This window comes from Peromyscus leucopus, chromosome 4 (genome assembly GCF_004664715.2).
Source record: "Peromyscus leucopus breed LL Stock chromosome 4, UCI_PerLeu_2.1, whole genome shotgun sequence".
NCBI lineage: Eukaryota > Metazoa > Chordata > Mammalia > Rodentia > Cricetidae > Peromyscus > Peromyscus leucopus.
Genome location: NC_051066.1, coordinates 95,778,273 through 95,792,322, shown reverse-complemented (window position 1 = coordinate 95,792,322; position 14,050 = coordinate 95,778,273). Strand labels below are relative to the sequence as shown.

General features: G+C 41.1%; 1 protein-coding gene across 13 annotated transcripts in view; it reads right to left on the bottom strand.

The window, feature by feature from the left end:
• Positions 1 to 14,050, bottom strand: part of Mga (MAX dimerization protein MGA) — an 83,420-nt gene that overhangs the window by 56,862 nt on the left and 12,508 nt on the right. For 5 of the 13 annotated variants that reach the window (XM_037205128.1, XM_037205129.1, XM_037205131.1 and 2 more), the window contains one exon: positions 861 to 1,964. In XM_037205128.1, the coding sequence (XP_037061023.1) occupies positions 861 to 1,897 (1,037 nt within the window). In that variant the 5' untranslated portion in view covers positions 1,898 to 1,964. The other 8 variants (XM_037205127.1, XM_028854445.2, XM_037205137.1 and 5 more) reach the window with 5 other exon arrangements.

The following is a 14,050-nucleotide window of genomic DNA, read 5'->3' as shown; positions in this document are numbered from 1 at the left end:
TTCCACCCTAGGTAGGCAGAGATAGGACCCCAAAGCCAGGTGGCTAGCAAGACCAGCCACAGTGACAAGCTTTGCATTTGATTAAGAGACCTTGACTCAATGAAAAAGGTTGAAGAGTCAACATCACCATTGGGTCTTCACGTGGCCCCATCCGCACACATCCATAAACACATAAACACACACAAACAAAATGGTGGGAAAAACTAGTAGTTGACATTAGTCTTATGATTTAGACAGAGGCAAAAACAAGAACAGCTAAAACACTAAAGTTCTTCTAGGAAAAAGAAGTAAAGGATGGCCTTAGGGCAGTAAATTCAGCTTATGAGTACATCTGATACTTTAATTGGATAAACTGTTTCAGTTATAATTTAGTTTTTCCCTTTTTCACAATAGTGAATTGTCTACATGTGTTAACAAGAAACAAGCCACAAATAAAAGTTCCTTATTTTTGATTAATTATCCAATCTGGCTATACCCTGAATCCAGTGGATATTCCTTACAGAAAAATAACTTGACACATCAAAGAATTAAAAGCAGGTGTGGTTTGCTTTATAGTAACTGCTATCAACATCTACTGCATTCCACAAAACCAATGAATTAACTCCAAAATCTGGCCCATCTCAATCTTCTTTTTATCTCTAAGAACAGGAAAAACTATTACCCAACTGGAAAGATGATCAGTGGGTAATGGTGGTCGTCATCAAGCCAAATGACCTGAGTTTGATATCCCAGACCCACAATGATGTAAAAGCGAACACCAACTCCCTAAAGTTGTCCTTTGACCCTCCCACACACAAAATAAGTAAGTAAACAAATAAATAAATTAATAAATAAATGTAAGAAGAAAAACTATGACTTACCTTTCAGAAATTTCATGCTTCAGTTGAGGAACTTCAAGTGCTGCATCAGTACTAATAAAACCAAGAAAGTCTTGTTTTACATTATGGGGTGGCTTCTCCAAAGCGAGGCCTGATGTTTCATGACCCCTTAACACAGGATCAAAATCACCTGAATGTATCTCTGATCCCTCGCCTTCAGTAAGACGAACACTATTCCCTTCTTGATCAGAGCTATTCCTTTGTTTTCCATCTCTCTGGGGTTTACTGCTTAACCCATCATCCCGAAAGCCTTTGGCAAATGGATTATAATCTATTTTCAACTGGGTAATCTGAATGTTTTGATAAGCTGTTACTGCAAAGAATTCAGTCTGGGGGAAAGTAAAAGTATGAACACCAGGGCCATTTAATTGTATCACTTCTGTAGCCTTTTCTGCAGGCACCAAATGAAGCCTTGGCAGGTAACGATGCATAGAGTGCAAGATAATATGCCCTTCCTGGTCCAGTGTATTGTTGGTAAGTTTGAGTTTATAGAAAGATACTGGTTGATGCATCCAATAATGACCTGTGGAAGGAGATTCTGGATGAATAAAAACTCTCCCCAAAACATGGGGTTCAGCCTTCCCACTGGGTTCCCACCAGCGACCATTCCACTTATAACGATGGTTATCCACTGGAGATATGTCCATCACAAGGATATACTTTAAATTTGAATCTAAGCCTGTTATCCAATAGCGACAATAAGGAAACATACGTCTTCCCTGCTTAGTCAGAATCATCTCTGTACTTCGATTATGGAACTCATTCCACATACTATTGTTATCAAGGGTAACAGTGATTCTTCCCACAGTACAATCCGCTGGAAGGCAAATCTTCCCTTTAGATTTTCCTGGTGATGATACCCTACTCGACAAAGTACAGGCATCTCGATTAGTAACCAAAATTCCTTGATCAGTTTTGCCATTTCCTGGCTGTTTCAGGATGACAAAGAAGGTAGGTGCTGCTCCTGTCACTGTCCCACCATCTTGATTAGCCAATAGAATTTGCTGTTTCTCTTCCATGATTCCAGTGAGAATTTCAGTAGTAAGAAAACCGTAGTCAACACATAGTCACAACTGCCTTCTCACCCTAAAAACAAAAAACAGAAGAAAACTTTAATCAACTCAGATTTATGCAAACAAAAATACAACTGTTATGGCTGAACTGTAGCTTGTAGCTCATCTGGTAGACATTTGCCTAGCACTCATGAAGCCCTGGGTTCAATTTCCAGCAATGCAAAAACCAGGAGTGGTGGTGTAGGCCTGTACTCTTAGCACTTGGGAGATGGAGAGAGAAAGAGCACAAGTTCAAAGCCCATGCTCCAGTAAATAACCCCCAACCCAATCTACTTAAACTCAGTGGAGGTCAGTGAGATGGCTCAGCAGGAAAAGGTACTGGTCAGACAAGCCTGTAGATCTGAGTTCAATCCCTGAACCTTACGTGAATAGAGAAAATAGATTCCAAAAGTTGTCCTTTGACCTCCACGTTCATCAGGAAGTATGCAGACCCACACAAGCACAAAATAATCATTTATTTTAAAACTTCAAACTCACTGAATTACAAAAAAAGAGAACATTAATGTAGGAGGATGACTTGAGAAAATGTGTTTCAACTAGAGAGGGAAGGAAGAAATGAGGGTAATGAGGAGTAGGGGTAAAATGACTTAAAATCCATTATATGCAAGTATGAAATTGCCAAAAAAAATAATTAAAAAGTTCAAGGGAGTTCAAGATCACCCTGGAACACATGAGATCCTGTCTCAAAAAAGGAAAAATACAACTGATTGTGTTATCCAAAAAATATTCCTAATTCTCTTAAGACACTGCTTATATCCTTCTTTCAATCACTATAAGGGTGTTCATTCTGGAATACCTAATCATTCTTTAAAAAAAAAAAATGTGGTAGGAGTTCTTGAGACAAGAGTCAGAGAACAGGCTAGCCTCAAACCTACAGCAGTTCCCCTCTGTCTGACTCTCAAGCACTGGGATTATCCTAATCATTTCTATCATTTTTGTAAACTAATTTTAATCTAACTAGTTAAAAATTACTCATTCTATCTCTCAAAAAATTAATAACAACACTGTAATCTTATACACACTAAAATTATGTATTCATTTTAGAAAAAACTATATAAACTGGTGTAGTTCTCATGATATCCTGGCATTTAGAAGGCTAAGGGAGAAAGATGACTTAAGCTGAATGCCAGTTTGGGCTACAGTCAGAGAAGCTCTTGGATACAGAAGATGGCTGTTCCCTTGGGCAGATATTTAGCTTAGACTTCTGTTCTGCTTTCTAATAAAACTTCGTACTACTTCAGAAAAGGGGATAAAGGGAGTTGTAGTTCAGTTGGTACAGTACTCACCTATTAAACCAACTAAAAGGCCTGGCTTTGATCCCCAGCTCCATATAAATTGAGCATAGTGGCCTAGCACATGCTTATAATCCTAGCACTAGGGAGATGGATGTAAGAGAATCAGAAGTTCAAAGTCATCCTGGACTATGTGAGATCCTGTCTCAAAAAAAAAAAAAAAAAAAACAAAAACAAAAACTAGGGCTGGAGAGATGGTTCAGTGGTTAAGAGCACTGACTGCTCTTCCAGAGGTCCCAAGTTCAATTCCCAGCAACCACATGGTGACTCACAACCATCTGTAATGGGATCTGGTGCCCTCTTCTGGCCTGCAAGGACACACGCAGGCAGAGCACAGCATACATAATAAATAAATAAACCTGGGGGGGAAAAGTCACAAAAACAAAAACTAAAAAGGAGAGAGGAGAATGAGAGGGAAAAATATATAAAGGCATAAAATGAGATAATTTTCATTTTAAAAAATGACTCTGATACTTATGAAATAATTTACAAAAAGATTCATTTACATCAAGTTCTTTGAGAATAGATTAAAAAATTAATTTTCACTTTTATTCCAAAGAGAAACTGCAGAATTAACTTTATTATTAGCAGTGCTGGGAGTTGAACCCAGGGCATCAAGTATGCTCAGAAAGTGCTCTAACACTGATGACTATATACACTATATACACAATCCCAGAATTCGTTCTTTATATGACACTGACAGGACTTCATAAATAAATATCATATCCAGCTAGTTCTACAGCAGTAATTCTCAACCTGTGGGTCACAACCCCTGTGGAGTTGCCTAAGACCATCAGAAAACACAGATATTTAAATTACAATTCTTAACATTAGCAAACTTACCATTATGAAGTTATTCGGCTGGGGGTCACCACAACATAAGGAAATTAAAGGGTCATAGCATTAGAAAGACTGAGAACCACTGTTCCAAAAGGATACAATCCTGGCCTCACTCAAGCTGGGATTACAATTAGGCTATTATGCCCACCTGCTTTTTATGTGGGTACTGGAGACAGGAACTCCAGTTCTCACATGTAAGTGCCTTATCTATTAAGCCTTCTCTCCAGGCCCTGGTGCACATTTAAACTGTACATTTTATGTTAGGTGAAGTATGGCTCAAAAGTCACTAGCAACAGGGCATGGTGGCACATGCTTTAATCTCAGAACTTGAAAGCAGAGCTCTTCCTGATCTGCATAGAGAGTCCCAAGAAACCCAAGACTAAATAGACCCTGTCTAAAAAAAGAAAAAGAAAGTTGTAAATAGCCAGGCTTGAGGGCTCACACCCATAATCTCTGCCATCAGAAGGCTGCTGAGGCAAGAGGATTGCCATGAGTTGAGACTGAGATAAAAGGGGGCTGTGGGATGTGTGTTACAGCTTTGAAGGGAAAAGATATCCTGGCAGTCAGGAGCTGAAGTATATCACACACCAAACAACAAACCTCACACAAGAGATTTATTGAGAAAAATCAGGAGGGCGGCTGCCTCTGCTCCAGCAAGCAGCAACAAAGAATTGAGCTGGAGGCATGCTTTATATAGGATTTCCTAAGGGTGGAGCTTTCCAGGGTGGCCTGATCTTGGGCTTTTTACTCTGTGGGGCAAAGCCTGGCCTCCTCCATCTCAAGGGGCCAGGTCCTGTTATGATGTTCTGTTGGGGGTCATCGGGGCAGGGCCTGGCCACTTCCGCCTCAAGGGGCTTAAAAGAAGGGGGTCTAGTTCTTTTTTTTTTGGGGGGGGGTTTCAAGACAGGGTTTCTCTGTGTAGCTTTGGAGCCAATCCTGGAACTCGCTCTGTAGACCAAGCTGGCCTCGAACTCAGAGATCCACCTGCCTCTGCCTCCTGAGTGCTGGGATTAAAGGCGTGTGCCGCCACCGCCCAGCTGGAGGGTCGAGTTCTTAATATTAAAGCACTAATATACATGAGCAGAGATAAGCTCCTCTGGCTTGGAGTAGTTTTTGTTTAATCTCTGTTTGTTGCTTTGTTTGTTTTAAGACAAGGTCTCACTGTTAGACAGGTTGACCTGGGATGTGCATTCTTCAGGAATACATTGGGCTATGGAGTCCTGGAATTCAAGTGACTGAAGTATGTGGATGTTTATTGTGCAGTGCTGGGAATTAAACCCAGGGCCTAAGATAGGTAAGATTTAAAATAATTATTCTCTAGAACTGCCTTAAGATTTTATCCATAAAAATAACTAGCTTTCTAAAAACTAATATACTTATACCTATCACACATTTACAAAACAAAAACAACTTCACAAATCACCTGGTGACTGTAATATATGTTTAAGCTTAGAGAACTCACCAAAAGTTAAACACCATAGTAGAAATACACAATGTTTGGTTTTTCCTTTGCCTAAACAAAGTTAAAACTGAAAACTCAAATTGGGGAGGAGATGTAGCTCAGTTAGCAGAGTGCTTCTTGTTTTGCATACACAAAGCCAATACCCAAGTACCATATTTAAAAAAAAAAAAAAATTAGGCAAAAAAATCAGAAGTTCAATGACACTCTACTTAGCAAGTTCAAGGCCAGCCTGTAAGACCTGCCCCATCTCTCCAGCAAAGAAAAAAAAATCAAATTGCTTTATTTCAATTTTGTATACAGGCATTTTTAAAAAATGTGTAAATATGCATGAAAAACAGGAAAAGTCAAAACTTGCAGGCTTGCACAAAGTCTTTTTAAAAAAAAAAAAAAAAAAAAAAAAAACTAAACCTGTCAATTTATTCCATCAGTTAACCAAAATACAAATCAAAGAGCCAATTTATGGTGTCAAACTCTCAGGAACTTGAGATACAATGGCTACAATTTAAAACAGGATTCCCGCCCCCCCCCCCCAGTAGTGCTGGTAACTGAACCTAGCCAGGGATTCACATGATACGCAAGTGGAATACCCCTGAACTACATGTATCCCCATCCCTATGTTTGGTTTTTCTCATCTACGGTTCCTCAGTTGGTGAATATGCTGTTTCACACATACAAAAACGACTCTAAAGGCTAAGATAACCATAAATGTCCATTGCAAAAATCAAATGTACTTTAGAGATGCGAGGCTACTCCAGTAAGGAAAAAAAAAATTCCTTTCCAGCAATACTGGAATACTCTGTATCTTGCTCTCTTAAAGTTTTAAAAAAGGACGCAGACTGGTGGTGCTTATCTTTAATTTCAGCACTGGGGAGACAGAGGCAGGAGAGTCTCTGTGAGTTTTAGGCTAGCCTGGTCTACTTACATTTTAAAACTCAAAAATGTTTACTTCAGCCTTTCCTCATCAAGCATTTACGTAGATTAAAGTAAGTTAGAAAGGGCCTAAAGTAAGTTTAGTTGTAAAAGGACAAATCCTTGGTGATTCTTTAAGTCCCCTCACTACATACACACACAATCTCTAAGGAATATGATTTAAAACAGTATAGCAAATTGCATCAATTGTAACAAACTCAAGAGTACCATTTTTTTTTCTTCCAGTGGTCTTTGGTAAATTTTTACTATAATGGTGACCCTGATACAATCCACAAAACATACTATGTAGCAATTTAATGATTTACATACGGTGTCAAGAAAATTCAACTACATCAAGTCAAAATTCCAAGTCAATATATTACTTTTAAAACACAAATTTCAATTACTTTTAAAACACAAAACACATCCTGAATGTTGCCCATGCTAACCATACCCTTTCAAATAATAAATTAAATTACTGTATTACTGTATGGCAGGTTCACTACGATGTTTGTTCCTTAAATTAAATCGCATTTTGAAACTCAAATTTTATTAAGTATTCCCATTCCTAGGTATCAATCCGAAACAATTTAGGCTAGTAAGCTTTTAGGTGCCTACAAGTTACTAAGTAGAATCTGAAAAACTAACCTTCACAGCAGAAATGGAAAGAAACATCTGAAATAAATATGCCAAAGCACTAAGAGAACTAAATTTCTTTTATGTTGCAGTTAAGGGGACCCAACTCATTACCTGTGTTTAAAAAATAAAAACAAAAGGCCCCAGTTATTCTGCTTTTCAATTACAGAAGACAACTAGTCAGAAACAACGTGAAAAAGATGTCGCAAAGGAAACTCTTCTACTGTAGAGTCCCAAGGATCACGTGCAGCCAGGCAGAACCCTGTGATCCCAGAGCTGTTCAGCTGCTTTCGGTTACCTTGGAGACTACACAGGAGCCACCCCGCCAGCCCATTTCCCAGCAGCCGTCACGCCACTCGCCTGCACCTTAACTGCAGCCTTGCTGCGGCGTCGTGCCCGAAAGGAAAGCAGGCCAGGCAGAGATTACTAGGCACTCGGCCACTCAAGGTTGGCAAGCTCAACACGCACAGGCTGAGCATAAGTGGGCTCTAACGTCTCAAGATCCACGTGTCGGATCCGGCGGTGAACAAGAGTGGATCTCCCTCAGACGGAGATTTTCCCGTTCTGCCAATCAAGCCACTCTTCTTTTCAGACACTCTCCACCCTTCCCTGCTTCCATCCTTTTGCCAAAGGGACATTCCGGGGGAACGTAAGTGAAGGCAAAAAACTTCACAGAAATACACCCTGCCACCAATTCCACCAGTTTCGAAAAAAGACTCCCAAATTCTCTAAATAATCTTCGAACACAGATTCCCCAATTTAGTAGTGGTAAGCTTACTAATACCCTTGCTCACCTTACGCTCAAGCCAGAACCTACTTGAAAATTCAACAGAAAGGGGAAGTCCTATGAACAGAAAACCAGTCAAGGCTTCCCACAAAGAAAAAAAGAAAACAACACCTGCTTTTCCCCACCTGTTTTCTCCGCCTTCGATTTGCACTTACAAATCACCGGTCCTTTGTTTACAAAGTTCTCGCTCCCATTCAACTCACTCACCGCCCCTCCCCATTAAATTCGTGGCCTTGCCTTCATTTGACCAGAAATTACACGCTGGGGGACGTTTGTATAGGTGTCAAAACACTGGATCCAGTTCCTTAGAGAAACTGACGTTGGTTGTTTCCCTGGGAGAGTTGAAACCCCCAGAGCTGAACTGTAAAACCTGTGCCTATTCAGCACAGGTTTAGACCTACAGCAGGCTAGAAACGTCACGCGGAACGTGCCATGCTGTTCAACACCCCACGCACGCGAGGGTAGGGCCATGCCATGAGCACTTCTCACCCCGCCCGCCTCGTGGCCACGGTCTCCGGCGTCGATGTTGCTAGTTAGTTCTCGGAGAGACACGGAAGTAAGGTCGGGGAGGAGCGCGAGATGACATGCGCAACTCTCAGGGACCAAAGGCTGCACCGCGCAAGGCCCAGCCAGGCCCAGGCGTGCGAAGCTCTCTCTGCGGAACGCTGATCAAGCCGTTCAAATACACAAGTGGTTTAAACTCTCAAAAAACTCCAATCGGGCCACTACTGAAGCGAAGCCCTCCACCCCGGACCGAGAGTTACCGTGCGGGGCGTGGTCGGCCTCACCCCGAGTCCTTCATATCCCTCTAGGGGCGGGTTAATCTGAAGGGTTCGCACACCTTGTGTCCGCTTCAGCTGAAGAGCTTGCGCACGCACCGGACGTCCACGTCACCGCGCACGCGCTCCTACCCGCTTGGAGCCCGCCGCGCAGGCGCAAAGGGAGGCGCGAGCAGCACCTCTTCACCCCTCCCCCAACATCAGGAGGCCAAACGGCCCGGAGCAGCGTCAAGACCCTTGGGATCCGCCCCCGGAGCCGAAGCCGCAGCCTTTTCGCGTCTTAGCAACCTAGAAAGGGCTACTGAAACTTCCAGAATCAAGAAAGGCGAGGCAGGAGAGAGGTACCCAATACCCTGAACCTTGTACTCGAAGCCTTCGTGAAAATTCTGAAACCACAGCCCACCGGGTCTTTCTCAACTAGCCTTTTCAGCCTTTCCCAGGGGACCCTCAATGGCCCCGCCCTGCCGTACCCAGCCCCACCCACACAAGGCTTCGTGGACCACCACCCCCCTCTTCACAAGTCCATCAAAAGAATCTGAGGATCTCCTGTACAAAGGGCTGTGGGGTTGGAAAGCGTCAGAGCACTGGAAAACCTTGAAGCAAACACCATGAAAGAGAAGAGTAAGCAATTTTACAATATTCACCAACAAAGAACACTAGGAAAATAAGAGAAAGCCTCCCTGAGAGCCGAGAATGGAACCTTACCCACGCCTGTAATCCCAACACTGAGGCTGAGGCAAGGAGGATTGCTGCGAGTTTGAGGCTAACCTGAATTCCATAGTGAGTTCCAGTGCCAGCACAGCACAGCCTGCCGAATAAAGGAAAGAAGTTCGCTAAAGGAAGAAGAGCTGCCACTAGAAACTGCCTGATACCAAAGATATCTACAAAAAAGTGGTCAAGAAATTTGCCTGAGAACTTTAAGATTCAGTGCCTTAATCTTGATCATGGGTATTTTTTGTTTCTTCAAGGCACTGAAGTTTTAAAATGCAAAGAAAACATTAACCAACAAGTATATCAGGCAGTTGCAAAACTGGGTCAAAGAACAGTATTTCTCAACCAAACATCAAAAATTTTAGTTCTCTACTAACTACTTTCATGCTAATCCACCAGTTAATAATGTTTAAAGTGAAAAGGGTACAAAGAATTGAATAGAAAGACAAACTGCAGTCCACATTCCCAAACTTTTCACTCTCAGAAGAATTGGGAGATAATAGGAAAACTCATTCTGACAATACAAACACTTGTGAAGAAAAACAAGATTGTAAGGATGGAACCAAGAGGATTGATCTGACTTGCTTCTTTTCACTTAGCTCTTCCTGAAAAGACATGTAATACATAGACAGAAATTGCCTATTCTAATCAAGTCCAGAACTAAAGTTTACAGACTTCTGAAATCATTCTGAAACCCATGATTTGGAAAGACCATTCAAGATCTTAGGCAGAACTGAAAAAAATCAACCGTTTCTTTAACATGTTCCTCTTCTTTGACTCGAAGAACCTTTCCTACTAAAACCAAGATGCCTTCTCAAGGGTTGTAATGCCTCCTCAAAAACTCCATTTTCTGAGACTAAAATTCGAGTTTATTTAGTATTAAAATGTCTGCCCCTAAAGTATGAATGACTTCATAGCACCTCCAAAAAGACAACCCAAATAACCTCTAATTGGACGATCTGTGAAAACAGCTTGCATGAAGAGGGTAATGGAAATGCTCTTTGGTGCTCTTTCCTTACTCCAGGCAAACATGAAGTGCCACACTTCAACAACTTTCACCAATTGCTTACTGATTTTCACTGCTAAGACTTGCTGGTTTTCTGAGCATAACTTCTCTACCAAAATTCTATGTCTGTTTGCTCTAACATTCTGAGCTTTCTCTTTGTCTTCTCTGAAGACCTCTCCCCACCATTTCTAGAGCTTCTTGCAGACCTCCACTGCTGACAAACAAAACAAGCCAAAGCTATAAAGTAAGTTCCAGGTCAGCATAAACTACCTATCTCTAGAAGAAAGGAAGGAGGAGAAATACAGCGCAGCAGCAGAGTACTTGCAAAAGCACATACACAAAGCCCTGAGCTCAGTCTACAGCATTAAAAATCTAAAAGCTACAACCATATGCATTTCACGGTGAAATTGGGGTGGAGAGGGGTAGAAAAAGAAGAAATCCTTATAACAAAAGTTTCAAAATGCCAAACCAGGACTGCCTTGAATATAGTACAATGTCAACCTAATCACTAAAGCTGATGCAGGCTTCATCTTACTGGAATTTTCAACTTGTTTCTGGTGGTTTACCTTGCTCATTCAAGCCTAATTCACACAAACACAATCTTTCCCTTGATTTCCCTTGGTTTAATTTTCAAAATTGTACTAAATATTTGGGGAGGAAAAAATGCACAGAATATAAAGAATCTGCTTAGAATGTACACAGATTTCATCTATTTCATATACATGCAATTTTTAAGCAAGAAAATTGCTTCCCCAGCACTGAGATTACAAGCCTCGGCCACCACACCCAGCTTTTTATGTGGATGCTAGAATTTCAAACTCAAATGCTCTCACTTGTGTGGCAAGTGCTTTACTTAATGAGCTACCTCCCTAATCCATCCCTACACACAAATATTTAAGTGCCTTTTATATGTTGAGGACAAAGGGAAATACTGTCATTTCACACACTGTTCAGATGTCTACACTATAACTCTTGGCATAATTTAAGAGACAGACTCAACACAAAAAGATGTATCTTAAGCAATTTATTCAGATTGTAGCTTTTCAGTTCTACAGTGGCATGACTTTTTTCAGATTTTATGTGTTGATGCTTGTAACCACTGATTTTCTTTTAGGCATTTAAGAAAAGTGTGTCTAGGGGCTGGAGAGATGGCTCAGTGATTAAAAACATCAGCTCCTCTTGCACAGGACCTGGGTCTGGTTCTCAGCACCCACATAGTAGCTCAGAATTGTCTGTAACTCCAGCTCCAGAGGATCTGATATCCTCTTCTGGCCTCCATGGGTACCAGGCACATGTGCACAGACATACATGCAGGCAAAACACTCATTCACATAAAATAAAACCTGAAAAAAGAAAGAAACCTGCCTAAGAGGAAAAAAAGGCTTCACTATTATGAAGAAAGTATTAGCACCCCTGATGGAAAGAGTCAACTTCATAAAGTTGTCCTCTGAACTCCACATGCACGGTGTGGCATGCACATCCACCCCATATCGTACACACACAATACTTTTTTAAAAAAACCTTTTAAATGTATTCCTTTCTACTGCCTCATATCTTAGGCCACAGAACCATGTTTCTCACATTTTACCTAAGAGGATCTTCCCTAATCTTCTTTCATTCATTCTTAAATGTCATTTGTTAAAGAAACTTCCTACTAATGAAGAGGACTGGATGGAATATAGCAAGTGTAACTCACATTTGGACTCATGAAAATACCCAAAAGCCTATGGCAGAAGAAAAACACTGAACAGTTATGCAAATACATGAAACAAGCCGTATTTATTTTACATGAAGTACACCACTGCCTCCCAAAAAAGATTATAGTAATCAACATAGGAGTTTCTGCCACCAACTCTGATGACCTAAATTCAGTCCCTGGCAACCCACATAAAGAGCTGGGCAGTGGTGGCACACGCCTTTAATCCCAGTACTCAGGAGGCAGAGGCAGGCAAATCTCTAAGAGATACTCAATAACCTTTATACTGATACTTTGGTAAAGTATAGAAAGATAGCACAGCCAAGGTCAGAGTAAATCACCAAGCTGTTCTGTATCTAAGATAACTTAGAACACAAAATGGCACTAGAAGAAGCAGGTCAAGCTACCTGTAAGCTTAAGCTGGGCTCCAGACATCAGACCCACAAGAGGAGGGAGAAACCTTGTTTTGTCTAAAAAGTAAACCAAAAAAGATTTTAAATATTCTGTTAATAAACACTAACTTGTGAGATGACTCAGTGGGTAAAGGCACGTGCCACCAAGACTGATGACCTGAGTTTGATCCCCAGGACTTACACATTAGAGAACAAATTCCCTCAAGTTATCTTCTGCTCTCCACACCCATGCCACGGCATATATTCTCTCTCTCTCTCTCTCTCTCTCTCTCTCTCTCTCTCTCTCTCTCTCTCTCTCTCACACACACACACACACACACACACACAAAATGTAATAAAAACTTTAAAAAAAAAAACACTAAGAGAATCCTGTAACCAACAATGCAGAATCTAAACAATGGGATTTATAATAACTTTATTAAAATTGTAAACTGTGCTATAATCACTGGAGGGCAGGGAATAACTAAGAGACCTAATAACTAATAAGCTAAAAGAGGAAAGGTGTAGAAATATACTAATACTATTTAAACAACTCAAATATAGTGCATAATTCATTATCTAAAAAATGTTTTCCTTCAGACAATGTCTCACATAGCCAGCTCAAGCTGGCCTCAAACTTCTGATCTTTCTCTCCACCTTCTACCTCCCAGGTGCTAGAATTACAAACCTGAACGACCATACCTAGTGTATGTAGCATTGGGGATCAAACCCAGGGCTTTGTGCAAGTGCCAGGCAAGCACTCTACAATCTGATCTTCATCACCAACTTCCCCCTCCCCACCTGTTCTTGTTTTTGAGACTGGCTTTGAAATTGTCACACCACCATGACTGGCTGAGATTTTAAAATGCATTACATAGGGGACAACACTTTTCATTCTACAACATGCTCTACGTCAACTTGGTTAAAAAATCAAGAAGCTAAATATGATTAAGCACACCTTTAATCCCAGAACTAGGGAAGCAGATGTAGGTGGATATCTTGTGAGTTTGAGGACAGTCCGATCTACACATTGAGTTCCAGCCAGTTAGGTCTACACATAAGAGGAGTAAAAAAAGATAGATAAAATCACTGTCTTGTTGACTCTGGTTATCAAATTGACACAACCTACAGTCATTGAGAAAGGAGTCTTGAGAGATTGTCTAGATCAGATTGCCTTGTGGACCTGTCTGGGGAAAACTATCTTGATGGTTAATTGATATAAGAGGGCCCAGACCACTGTGGGAGGAACCAGCCCTATGCAGATAGTTCTGGGCTGTAAAAGAGAGCTAACTAAAAGCAAGATGGTGGTGGTGCACGCCTTTAAGGGGGCAGAGGCAGGTGGGATCTATGAGTCTGAGGGCCAGCCTGGTCTACAGAGTAAGTTCCCAAACAGCCAGGGCTACACAAAGAAATCTGTCTTGGGGAGAGTAAAAAAAAAAAAAAAAGCAAAAAGGAAGAATAAAAAGAAAGCTAACTAAGCATGGGCCTAATGAAAACCAACGCAGTCCCCTCCATAGGGCTTCTTGCCACGTGCCAAAATCTATACTCCCGAAGCGATCTTTCTCCCGAAAATGTTACAAAAGGTCACA